This window comes from Mobula birostris, chromosome 10, assembly GCF_030028105.1.
Source record: "Mobula birostris isolate sMobBir1 chromosome 10, sMobBir1.hap1, whole genome shotgun sequence".
Classification (NCBI taxonomy): domain Eukaryota; kingdom Metazoa; phylum Chordata; class Chondrichthyes; order Myliobatiformes; family Myliobatidae; genus Mobula; species Mobula birostris.
In genome coordinates, this window is record NC_092379.1 from 123,313,451 (window position 1) to 123,326,456 (window position 13,006).

Below are 13,006 nucleotides of genomic sequence, written 5' to 3' on the forward strand. Positions count from 1 at the left end.
GTTGTAGCTAGGGTGCCCATGACTTTTGCACAGTACTGTATTTGTCAAATGTGGAGCGGAGAGCGAGTTAGTAAATCTGGTGGGAGCAAAGGATGTTGGGAATAGTGAAAGTGGAGCACCACAGGAGGGGTGTGGGACAGGTGGTAGAGAAGGAGTGCCAAGGTCAGGGGGTGATATATAAACAATTGATTTATTGATCATTACAGAATGTCTCTCTGGTGCTTCCTGCTCCTACCCCTCCCCGTTCACCTTTTCCCAACCATGATTCCCCTCTCCCTGCCACCTTCCACTCTCAGTCCACAACAAAGAGCCATATCAGAATCAGGTTTATCATCACTCACATCTGTCGTTGATTTTTTTTTGTAACAAAGGGCTTCCATGTGTTGTTATAAAAGCACGACAAAAAAGAGCTTCAACCTCCATTCTTGATCCTAGAGAGCAGGCATTTATGACGGGGCGAGTTCAAAAGGGATGTATAGGTTTTTTTTTACACAGAGTTGTGGGTGCCTAGGTGGTGATAGAGGCTGACACCACAGAAGCTTTTAAGAGGCCCTGAGATAGGAAACAGAATGGAGGGATTTAGGCCACCACATGCAGGCAGAAAGGATTTGGTATCATCGTTTTAATTATTTTGATTCAACATTGTGGGTAGAGGGGCCTGTACCTGTACTGTGCTGTTCTGTTCTATGATATTGCAACATTTAGGTCTACCATGACTAGCTAATATCTTTCTTTAAAATATGTATCTTGTACTAGATGGTGTGCAGCTACAGGATTCTACATTGTATTAATTCAATAGTGACTGTATGTTCTAAAGTAACCTGCATTAAATTAACAAACAAGAGAAAATCTGCAGATATATTACATTAACCTGCGACGCGGAGATATATACAGTACTGTAATTTAGAGCCCTCTGCTGTTCCTTGATGTTCTTTTTGCATTGCACCACACGGAAGTTGCCAAAGACTTGCGGAAAGTTTCGATATTCCCTCTCCCTTACAAATTACCGACAGAAATCGAATATTAATGAATGGAAAAGAGAAATGCTGAAAGCTGAAGCCAATCAAGCAGCATTTTTGGAAAGAGAAACCAGTCAATATTTCAGCCACCCTTCCTCCCACTTCTTCCGGCATTTCTTTTTTTTTGGTTTAGATTCCAGCATCTGCGGTATTATTTTCGAGGATCAATAGCTATCGATGAAACGGAAATAGTCGAAAGGCTCCGAAATCTTCCGAAGTAGCGGGGAGGAGCGACCCTATTCCGGAAATACCCGAAGTGGCGGCGATTCCGAAACATCTGGGGCAGCCGGCATTTTTCCGGAAACAGCCGAAGCGAGCTGGCGCTGTGCCGGAGGCAACCGAAACCAGTCTGCCGGGATCGGTGAAGCAGAGGGTCGAGGGGACCGGCCGATAGGCCGGGTGGGAAAATGGCGATATCGCGAGGGCTTTGGTGCTGTCAGCGGCTGTTGGCTTGGATACCAGTGCTCATCATCTCCATGGTGGTGCTTTGGTCTTACTACGCCTATGTATTCGAGCTGTGTGTCTGTAAGTAGCTCTTTTATTTTGAAACTGGTGCTGAGAGAGAAAATATGTCATTGGCTGTATCCAGTGGGCTACAGCAGTCAAAGGGTCTGTTAGTATCATAGCTCAGACCGTACCAAGTGTTTGGGCCTTCAAGAAGCTGTCAGAATAGGAGTATTGCTGACTAGGAAACCATCCTGATGCTCTACTTTAAATATATAGCTAGAGAATATGTGTCCTTCTGTCTTGGGCAGACCCTTAGGATCAAGGAGGATTTGTAACTAGTCCTGATCAGTAGGCTCTGAGGTGCCTGATGTGGGACTTGCAGACTTCGACAGGTGTGGCAGGAGGTGTATCAAGGGGAAGGTAAATGCTTTGCAGGGTTTCTGTGTGTGCAGTTGATGTATGAACAAAATTCTGGCTGCCATCCTTGAATGTGACTTCATGGGCTCAGAGTCAGTGGGAATATTGCCTTTTTTGAAGGAGGCTTTTGTGGGTGTTTTGGGTCTTTTCCTCTTTTTCCACCTGGTAGTTTCTTTCTGTGACACAGCTGCTTGGTTTCTGAAAGTAGTGGATTCAGTTTCAAGCAATACACATCAAAGTTGCTGGTGAAGCAACTTCGTCCTGACGAAGTGTCTCGGCCTGAAACGTCAACTGCACCTCTTCCTACAGATGCTGCCTGGCCTGCTGCGTTCACCAGCAACAGAATTCCTGTTGTTTGGATTCAGTTTCATCTTAAGTTCTGATCTTCACATTGAAACTTGCTGATTGAAACATGTTACTTCAAAACCTGTAAATTTTAAGAATATTTTGGATTTATAATATTTACATTGAATAATAACTGTACAACTATTATCCATGTTTTTTTAACTGTTTAATTTCCACTTTGGGGGCAGGGGTCTTAAAGACAGAGTTTGAATTCTAACCAATATGAAAGGTCAAATTACAGAGATGTCTGCTAAATCATAGGTTAAGTCATTTGATGCCATCAGGAATGCATATACTGCTTGTTAACAGTGGTGATTTCAACAGAATTAGGCCTTTTCCTAATACAGTGGTTATGTATTTTGAAATTAGCAATCATTTGTAATAACTTAGATGGTACAGAATCATGAGCAAGAAAGTTCCCAAAGATCAATTCAGTTCTTAATCTAATAATATAATGGATATGAGAGGATGCTCAGGGCATTTTTTCTGGCATACAGCAAAACTCAACAAACAGTTGTGGGTGGAAGCAGGGGAATTTTAAAGATACTGTTTTAGAGAATGAAGTTGAGCAAATAGAAGCTGTATCAGTGATAGATCATTCTTATGATGGTATCATAATCCTATTTATATTTAGCATTGGTTTGGGAAAATACAAAGTAGCAGCAATGCTTCTGAGAGAGAAAGCAAATACAGGTACTACAAGGTTGGAATGTGGATTGTCTCCGTTTCTTAAAGGTAAATTAGTGTCAGGACAATAGGGTGGAGAATTCATGAAAAAGATTCAGAGGATTATGACAATATATTCACAGGAAAAAGGTGGCACTATCTTATCTCAGACTCTGCTGATCAGGTGCACAGGAAGTAAAACAAGACAAAAAGGGGAAGCTTAAACCAGATGCAGAGCACTCAAGGGGTAACAATGAAATTAAGGAACCAAAAAATGGCATGCAAGATTTTGGCAAGTAAAAATAAAATTAAAAGAGCTAAAGACATAAAGCCTAAGAGGATAACTGAGGATGGAACAGAACTTATTAGGGAACAAAAGGTAATTTATTTTAGAGGCAGAAGACAACGATAAGGTTCAGAAGGAATACTTTGCAACAAGGACAGATGTTGTAATTAAAAAGAACAAGTGAAATATTAGATGAAGTAATGTAGTAAGAGTTAATATTAAGAAGTTTAGCACCTTTGAAAATGGAAACATTACCATTTTCAAAAGTCTGTAGTCTGTTTTCATTCAAGAAAATCTATTCTAGGATGTTAAAAGAAGCAAGGGAGGAAATTGTGGAAGTTCCAATCCTTCCTGACCAAAGGGGAGGTCCCTGAGAAGTGGAGAGCTGTATGATATTATTATTTACCATGTAATCACATGTTAGTTGGGTTTATTTCGTGGGCTGGCTGAATTATTAGACTTAAATCTGAGGGAGAGTTTACACCTTCATTTAGAAAGGCATGGATTAATCAAAGGCAATCAACATGGATTTGCAATGGGAGGTCATGTCTGATAACCCGAATTTTTAGGAAGATTGAAAAATGAGGGCAGTGTGTTTCATGTCATCTACTGGCAGGCTGGTCAAAACTTTGTGACATTTACCAGGAGTGCTGTATACAAAGGACCCAAAGCATTGTTGAGGATCCCTACCACCCATCTCATTATTTCTTTGATTTACTACCTTCAAGAAGGAGTTAGAGAAGCATCAGGACTAGGAATGCCAGACTGGGTAACAGCTTCCTGTGAGACTAATGAAAACTCTGCCACCACCGAGGTCTTGTCACTAGGACAGCAAACTGTTGACAGTTTATCTGTACTGCACGCTACATGCACTTTGAATTACATTTTATTAACTATTTGAGGTAATATTTTGCTTTATATGCTGTGCGTGATACATGTTTTGTGGGTGCATCGTGATCTGAGGAAATGTTGTTTTGTTTTATACATGTACAATCAAATGACAGTAAACTTGAACTTGTGATCCAAAGAAAAGAAAAAATTGGATTCAAAACTGGCTCAACACCAAAAAGCAAAAGGTCATGATTGATGGCTGTTTTTTGAAATTCAGTGGAGTTCCACATGACTGTGTTATGTTTGTAATATACACTAGTAAAGTAAATTGAACTATAAGGGAACATGGTTAAAAACGATTTCAGGGATACATTAATTGGCGCTGTGGTTTAATAGGGAAGAATGAAACTTTAGGCTGCAGGAGAATGATATTGATGGCTTTGTTAATTTTGCAGAGAAGTGTGAGGTAATCTAGTTGGGCAAGTTCTGCAAAGCAATTAACACTTAAAAAGGAAGCATGTCGAGAGGAATAGAGGGACATTGCTGAGTATGCCAAAGATAATTAAAGTTAGTTGGAGAGGTCAATGAGGTAGTTAAAAAGGCCATATTGAATGCTTTCCATTATTAGTCAAGACACAGAATGAGAGAATAAAAAATTTATACTACAAGTATATACAATAGTAAGTAAATCACAGTTAGAATAATGCCTAGAATTCTGGTTATGCATTACAGGAAAACAAGACATTGCAGTAGACAGTTGCTAGGGAGATTTATTATGATATAACAGTACTAGAAGATATAATTTGCAAGGGGTGATGAGATAGACTGATGTTGTATCCTTTGGAAAAGGGGGATGAAGGGGATTAATTGAGGTCTAAAGTTGTGAGAGGCCTTAATAAATAGGGCATATACTTTTCGGCAGGAGGGTCAAAGAGGAGAGGATATAATTTACAGTAGCAGGTAAGAGAATTAGATGAAAAAATTAAATCATAGAAAAGTTTTGATACAGGAGGAGGCTATTAGGTGCATTGCATCTCTGCCAATTGAAGAAAGCTGCCCAGCCAAACCTCGCATTTTGGCACCAGATCAATAACTCTGAAGGTTATAGCTCTTCAAATACTCACCTAGCTTCTTTATAAATCTGCTGAAGGTTTCTGGTTCTACCACCATTCCACATTAGCAATTACACCCTCTAGATGAAATATTGTTTCTTTCTCTTCTTCTATTCCTACAAATTATCTTAAATCTATGCTGTTTGGTTACTTTGCTGAAGAAAATGATGTCCTAAGAGTAAATAGGCCCCTTCTACTTTATTGTATTTTACAAAAGTGACAGTTGGGCTCGCCTGATCCAAAGAAAATAACACCAGTCTCTCTAATGCTTCCCTGTACCTAAAATGATCTATTCCTGGCAATATCCCTCTTAAGGTCTGGTGCACGGTCAGTGGCGCAACAGCATCTTGGTAAATTGGCTTATTCTTTTCTGTATTGTGGTGGTCAAAGTTCTGGCCAATATTCAAGCTGCGGCTAAACTTGTGATTACAGTTCTTACATAACCTTCCTGCTGTTATATTCACCACCAAAGCTATTAGAAGAAAGGATTCTGTCTGACTTATCTAACTCATTCCAAGCTTTCTTGCTATCTTTAAGGATCTGTGGACATACACTGCAACCACCTCCTATTTCTCTGCACCTGTCATTTTCATCTCGTGTTCTATATTCTCTTATTGCCTTATCCCATGCCTTATCTCATACTTCTCTGGTCTCAACATATCGATGCAGCTATAAAGAAGGCAAGACAGCAGCTATGTTTCATTAGGGGGCTGAGGAGATTTGGTATGTCACCTAAAACTCTCGCAAATTTCTACGGATGCACTGTGGAGAGCATTTTAACTGGCTCATCACCATCTGGTATGGGTGGGTGGGTGTTGCTACTGCACAGGATCAAAGTAAGCTGCAGAGAGTTGTAGAACTAATAAGCTCCATCATGGGTACTAGCTTCTGTAGTATCCAACACATCCTCAGGGAGCAGTGCCTTAAAAAGGCTTCGCCCATCATTAAGGACCCCCACCACCAAGGACATGCCCTCTTTTCATTCTTACCGTCAGGAAGGAGGTACAGAAACCTAAAGGCATGCAGTCAGTGATTCAGGAACAAGTTCTTCCCCTCTGCCATCCAATTTCTAAATGGATAGTGATCCCATGAATACTACCTCACTACTTTATTATTTCTGTTTTTGTACTAATTAACTATTTGTATATATTCACTGTAATTCAGTTTTTTCTATATTATCATGTGTTTCATTGTACTGCTGCCACAAAGTTGACACATTTCACGACACATGCCGGTGATATTAAACCTGATTCTGATTCTGATAGTCTGAATTGAATTCCATTTTCAATTTTGTGTCCACCCTAACAAATACATTGACATTCTTCCTGTCAATCATATGACCAAGTTTTATATATGTGTGTGTGTGTGTGTGTGTGTGTAAGTATATACAGTGGCATGCAAAAGTTTGGGCACCCCGGTCAAAATCTCTGTTACTGTGATTAGTTAAGTGAGTAGAAAATGAACTGATCTCCAAAAGCCATAAAGTTAAAGATGAAACATTCTTTTCAACATTTTAAGCAAGATTAGTGTATTATTTGTGTTTTGTACAATTTTAGAGTGGAAAAAAAGGAAAGGAGCACTATGCAAATGTTTGGGCACCCCAAGACATTTGAGCTCTCAGATAACTTTTACCGAGGTCTCAGACCTTAATTAGCTTGTTAGGGCTATGGCTTGTTCACAGTCATCGTTAGGAAAGGCCAGGTGATGCAAATTTCAAAGCTTTATAAATACCCTGCCTCCTCAAACCTTAGCCCAACAATCAGCAGCCATGGGCTCCTCTAAGCAACTGTCCAGCACTCTGAAAATTAAAATAAATGATGTGCACAAAGCAGGAGAAGGCTATAAGAAGATAGAAAACGTGAATGTTTCTCAATGAACTGTTTATTCTTCTGCCATCAGGCAAACGTTACAGGAGCATCAAAACTAAAACCACAAGGCTACTAAACAGCTTCCTCCCATAGGCAGTCAGACAGGCTGCTCTACCCGATTCTGCTTTGGACACTTTTAACTTGCACTGGACACTTATAAATTGATTTTAACTGACATGTGGCTGTTGTGTTTTACTATTTATTGTTATGCTTATTATTTAGTGTTGCATTTGTTATGTTATGATTGCACTGCTCCTGGGAAACGCTGTCTCATTCTGCCCTGCAGAGCTGATGTATGGTTAGAATGACAAAGTTTTCTGAATCTTGAATCTTTGAATTGAATGTATTTTGGAAACAAGTCCTGTGGACTGATGAAATTAAACTAGAACTTTTTGGCCGCAAAGAGCAAAGGTTTGTTTGGAGAAAAAAGGGTGTAGAATTTCATGAAAAGAACACCTCTCCAACTGTTAAGTACGGGGGTGGATCGATCATGCTTTGGGCTTGTGTTGCAGCCAGTGGCACGGGGAACATTTACTGGTAGAGTGAAGAATGAATTCAATCAAATACCGGCAAATTCTGGAAGCAACCATTACACCGTTTGTAAAAAAAAACGAAGATAAAAAGAGGATGGCTTCTACAAACAGGATAATGAACCTAAACACACCTGAAAATCCACAATGGACTACCTCAAGAGGCGCAAGCTGAAGGTATTGCCATGGCCCTGACAGTCCCCTGACCTAAACATCATCCAGAATCTGGGCACAGACCTCAAAAGAGCAGTGCATGCAAGACGGCCCAAGAATCTCACAGAACTAGAAGCTTTTTGCAAGGAAGAATGGGCGAAAATCCCCCAAACAAGAATTCAAAGACTCTTAGCTGGCTACAGAAAGCATTCCCAAGCTGTGATACTTGCCAAAGGGGGTGTTACTAAGTACTGCCATGCAGCGTCCCCAAACTTTTGCTTTGGGCCCTTTTCCTTTTTTTGTTATTTTGAAATTGTAAAAGATGGAAATAAAGAAGTTTTTTTGCTTAAGATATTAAAGAAATGTGTCATCTTTAACTTTATGTCTGTTGGAGATCAGTTCATCTTTTACTCGCTTAGCTATTCACAGTAACAGAAATATACCCAGGACATACCTTTTTCTCTTTTCTCACTGTTACCATCAGGTAGGAGGTACAGAAGCCTGAAGGCACACACTCAGCAATTCGGGAACAGCTTCTTCCCCTCTGCCATCAGATTCTTAAATAGACATTGAGCCTGCGAACACTACCTCACTTTTTGAATATATATTGTTTCTGTTTTTGCACGATTTTTAATCTATTCAATATACATATACAGTAATTTATTTTTTATTCCTTCTATATTATTGTATTGTACTGCTGCTGCCAAGTTAACAAATTTCACGACACTTGCCGGTAATAATAAATCTGATTCTGATATGAAAACGCACACCTTTATCATGCCCCAAAATTTAAAAATAAATGGGGAAAAAATGTTTCACCCAAAAGGTGTTAGGGATTCAGAATTTGCTCTCTGAAAGGGCGGTAGAAGGATAACTTTGTCTTTAATCTATAACCTACAGAATATTTTATCAACTGACAGGGACATGATGGACCAAATGTTCTCCTTTTCTGTTGTAATTCTTCCCCGATTCTGTACTTTCTCGTGTCTAATCAAGCTGAGTTGAGAACTGCTTCCTCCTAGTACTCCGTATTTGTCTAAATGCAGCTTTAATCTACAGGCTTGGTTTAACCACAAGTAATGTTCTAAATTTATCGCGTTCTTAAATCTTTAAATTATCACACATTTTCCCTCTGTTTCTCCTGTGAAAAATGGAAATGAAAAACAAGAAGCTGTGGAATTATTTAGTAGGTCAACCTGCCTTTGTTGAAAGAGTTAATGTTTTATGTCGATAATTTGTTATCAAAGCTCTTAGATTCTTGTTGCTTCCTGAGCTTTATTTTGTACGTTGCCAGTCAGAACAGGAAGTAAGTACCTCTAGATGAATCTGGTCCAGGGAAATATTTAATTTCATCACTTTTGTATAAGCTTAGTTCTCTGGTAATTACGCATTTTGTGAACTGTCTGAGTATTATTCTTTAAAGACTGCACATGCAAAACCTTCTAATGGCTTTGATTGTGATTAACATGGAGTGGGTGCAGAAAAGGTTCACAAGGAAGTTGCAAGGACTGGAGGGCTTGAGTTTTAAAGATACATGAGATTTATTACAGTCACTTCCATAGCTGCTTTGAAATCATTTGACTAACGTGTTGTTTTTTTACAATTCATATCTTGTATTTGTCAAATCACATGTCATCCTAAGGGAAATGTGCTAAATTTTCCTTCCTATTTCATACTGCCCTGCTTGCAACCTTTGACATAATTAATCATGCCATCAGCATGCAACATCTCACTTCCATTGACTTGGTGCAGACATTCCCCATCCTTCTTTCCATTCTTGTATTTGTAGCCAGAGATTTGCAATGGATCAGTTATCCTCTGCTATACTGTTACCTCTGGTGTCTGACATGGATCTATACCTGGTGCTTCCCATTTCTCATCGGCACAGTCCAAACACATACTGGTTAGCTGTTCAATTGGCCATTGTAAATTGCCCTGTGATTAGGCTAGGGTTAAATTGGTGGGCCTGTTCCACACTGTATCTCTAAATTTAAAAATAAAGCAAGTCAGTTTCTGCTTATATACTGATGTCATCAAGCTCTAGCTTATTATCACCTCTCTTCACTACTGTATCTGATTTACTATGCTTGTCATGGGTGGAATAAGTAGAAGGTCATAGTGTCCAAATTTTAATCATCAACTTCTTCACCCTCCTTGGCTATTGTCTGAGGTTACTTGGGTCATAACCTTGCTTGGACAGCTTTGAATTGAGCTTCTGATTGCCTCCTCCTTTTAGATCAAATTTTACTTCACCGGGCCCCGGTTTCAACCACTGAATTCCTCAACTTTGGCTTTATTACCTAAATCTGTGACTACTCCTATGGTGCTGCTCCTGCTGGCCTTCTATCTTCCGCTCTATGTAAACTAACTCATCGAAAATTTAGTGGTTTGTAGCCAAAATTCCACTGTTCCACTTCCGGGTTTGCTGACCTGCACTGACTCCTGTTCCATAGTGCTTTCGTTCTGTATTTCTCACTCACCTTCAAATCATTCCATTGCTTCAACCCTCTTTAATTCTGCCACCTTCCTCAAACCTTCTCAAAATCATGAAAAGCTTACTTGCAGTAACATCAGAGGCACAAAGCGTTAGACACAAAATTCATAATAGAAACAAATTAAGCAAAAATTAAACAAAAACAAACCCAATTAGAACAAGTTCATTTTTTTTTGCAAAATACAACATGTTACTATAGTGAAGTAGTGAATAAGATTGTACAGATTAGTTCAGGAACCAAATGGTTGAAGGGAGATAGATGTTCTTGAACCTGGTGGTGTGGGAGTTCAGGCTGTTCTGAATTTCAGGGAGATCTGTAACCTCTTGTTGGAAATTGCAAGAAGATGGGATGACCTGTATGATGGGGTTCTTTAATCAATGTTATCTTCTTGATGCAGCATCTTATGTAAATGTTTTCAGTGGTTGTGAAGGATGTGCATTGATGCATTGGGCGGAATCCACTACTCTGCAGTTTCTTGCTTTTTTTGTGCATTTGATCATTGTTCAACCAGTCAGGATACTTTCAAAAGTACTTCTGCAGAAGTTTGTTAGTGTGTTCAGTGACAAGCCGAACCTACTTAACCTTCTAAGAAAGTAAAGATGCTGGCATGTCTTCCTTTTGATTGCATCCATGTGCTGGGCCGTGGACAGGTCATCCAGTCTGATAATGCCCAGGGATTTAAAGCTGCTGACACTCTCCAGTGCTGATCCACCAATGTAGACTGGCACATGTTCGTCCTCCTTCCCTTCCCTGAAGTCAACAATCAGTTCTTCCATTTTATTGATATTGAGCGAGAGGGATATTGTTACAGGACCTCTCAAACAGGTATCCTATCTTGCTGTTGACTTTTGACTCATTACCTCCTGTGATTCGTTCAACAACACTGGTGTCATATATTTGTATATGGCATTGGAGTTGTACTTCGCCACAGTCACATGTGTTTAGGGAGTAGAGAAAGGTCAGTGATGAGCAATTTGGTGACGACACTACATTGATTGGCCTAATCTCAAACAATAGTGGGGTGGCCTACAGGGAAGAGGTTATCTCTCTGACACAGTGGTGTCAAGGAGACAACCTCTCCCTCAATGTCGCAAAAACAAAGGATCTGGATTACAGAGGAATGGAGATGGGCTAACCCCTATTGACATCAATGGATCTGGGGTTGAGAGGGTAAACAGCTTTAAGTTCCTCGGCATCCACATCACCGAGGACTTCACGTGGTTCTGCAGAGGGTGATGCAGACAGCCCTGCGCTTCTTTAGTTGTGAACTTGCCATGATCCAGGACATTTACAAAGACAGGTGTGAAAAAAGGGCCCAAAGGATCATTGGGGACCCATATCACCCCAACCACAATCTATTCCAGCTGCTACCATACGGAAAACAGTACTACAGCACAAAAGCCAGGGCCAACAGGCTCCAGGACAGCTTCTTCACCAGGCCATCAAACTGATTAACTCACGCTGATTTAAGTGAATTTCTATGTTGCATTGACTGTTCCATTTATTATAAATTACTATGATTGCACATTACACATTTAGACAGAGGTGTAACGTAAAGATTTTTACTCATGTAAAAGGTGTAAGGGTGTAAGAAATAAAGTCAATTCAATATTGTTACCAGTCCTTACTGATTGAGATCTGTCAATGAGGTTAGATGTCTGCATTCAATCACTTATGTTCTCTTGAGCATGCAATTTCAATCACTACAATTCTGACTAGATCTCAAGCTTCATATTCTGCTCCTAGGTCATAATGTAGCTGGCATCATCAGTGTAGGTGATGATAAACTCCATGTTGAACAGTCTCTGGCAGGAAAGCAACTTTGCCAATGAAGTGAACTATTTCAAATCACCTCAAATCATAAGGGATGCATTGGTGGCCAACTAACTTTTATGCTTTTCTGCAAGCAGCAGTGCCAGGTGTTATCAGTTCAGTCTTTACTTCATGTGATATTGGAAATTTGGCTCAAATTTGTATCATTAAAAGAAATTGACATGTTCCGTATTCCCTAGGGTTGGTGAGGGTAATTGCAATGCAATTGCTTGTGTTTCATATGGAGTTCGATCCTCTTCCAGGATGCGTTCCAGTTATATTCCACAGGGACTCTAAAGAGCCATGACATAACCTTGCTGTAATTTAATCCAAAATCTGCCAATAACCCCTAGGAGTCTTAGCCTAATGGATTCTGTAACAGCACATTGCCTCTGAATTTTAGCATTCTGTAACAAGATATATAATTTTTTGGAGAAGCTCAGTAGTTGATAATATATGCATAAGCTTCTTGTTTCTCTTTTAGTCTGAAGCTGTCTATCTGGAATTATAACTGCTCTTGATTTTAAAAGGTTTTCAGCATTAGGAGTAAATTTCAGTATTTTCATATTTTTTAAACTATGGTTAATTTCAAATAAGGATGTAAGGTAAAATTTCTTCTTCAAAATCAGAAACAAGACTGAAAAATACTAAAAATATACAGCAGTGTGGAAGAAGAGGTCAACGTAACATATCCTGTATTATTCTTCACCAAATCTGAGGGGCAAGCCAATATATGAAAAAATGGGGAAGTAATGAAGAGAAAGAGAAGGTAACAATAGAAATATAAATTGATAAGAGTTAATGACCACCACTGTTCTATGTATGGATTCTTCTTGCTTCCATTCTTTGCTTCCACAGTTGAAGCATTTTATGTATGCTTACTTCTCAGTTTTTTGTAGAATGATAGTTGAAGGTCAATCTGTCCTTTGCACTAGCACTGCTCTGCATTCCCTGGGAGTATTGTTTTAAGACTTGCTGCCCTTTCAGTTTTTATCACAGCTTAATCAGGTTAAATTACATTTTCT

At 39.5% G+C, this 13,006-nt stretch overlaps 1 protein-coding gene across 2 annotated transcripts in view; it reads left to right on the forward strand.

The window, feature by feature from the left end:
- The first annotated feature begins 1,064 nt into the window (after positions 1-1,064).
- The window catches only part of zdhhc15b (zinc finger DHHC-type palmitoyltransferase 15b), a 55,641-nt gene continuing 43,699 nt past the window's right edge, over positions 1,065-13,006 (forward strand). Inside the window, exon 1 of one of the 2 annotated variants that reach the window (XM_072270908.1) lies at positions 1,065-1,544. In XM_072270908.1, the coding sequence (XP_072127009.1) occupies positions 1,427-1,544 (118 nt within the window). In that variant the 5' untranslated portion in view covers positions 1,065-1,426. Of the gene's footprint in view, positions 1,545-12,623; positions 12,751-13,006 lie in introns of those variants that run through there. The other variant, XM_072270909.1, reaches the window with a different exon arrangement.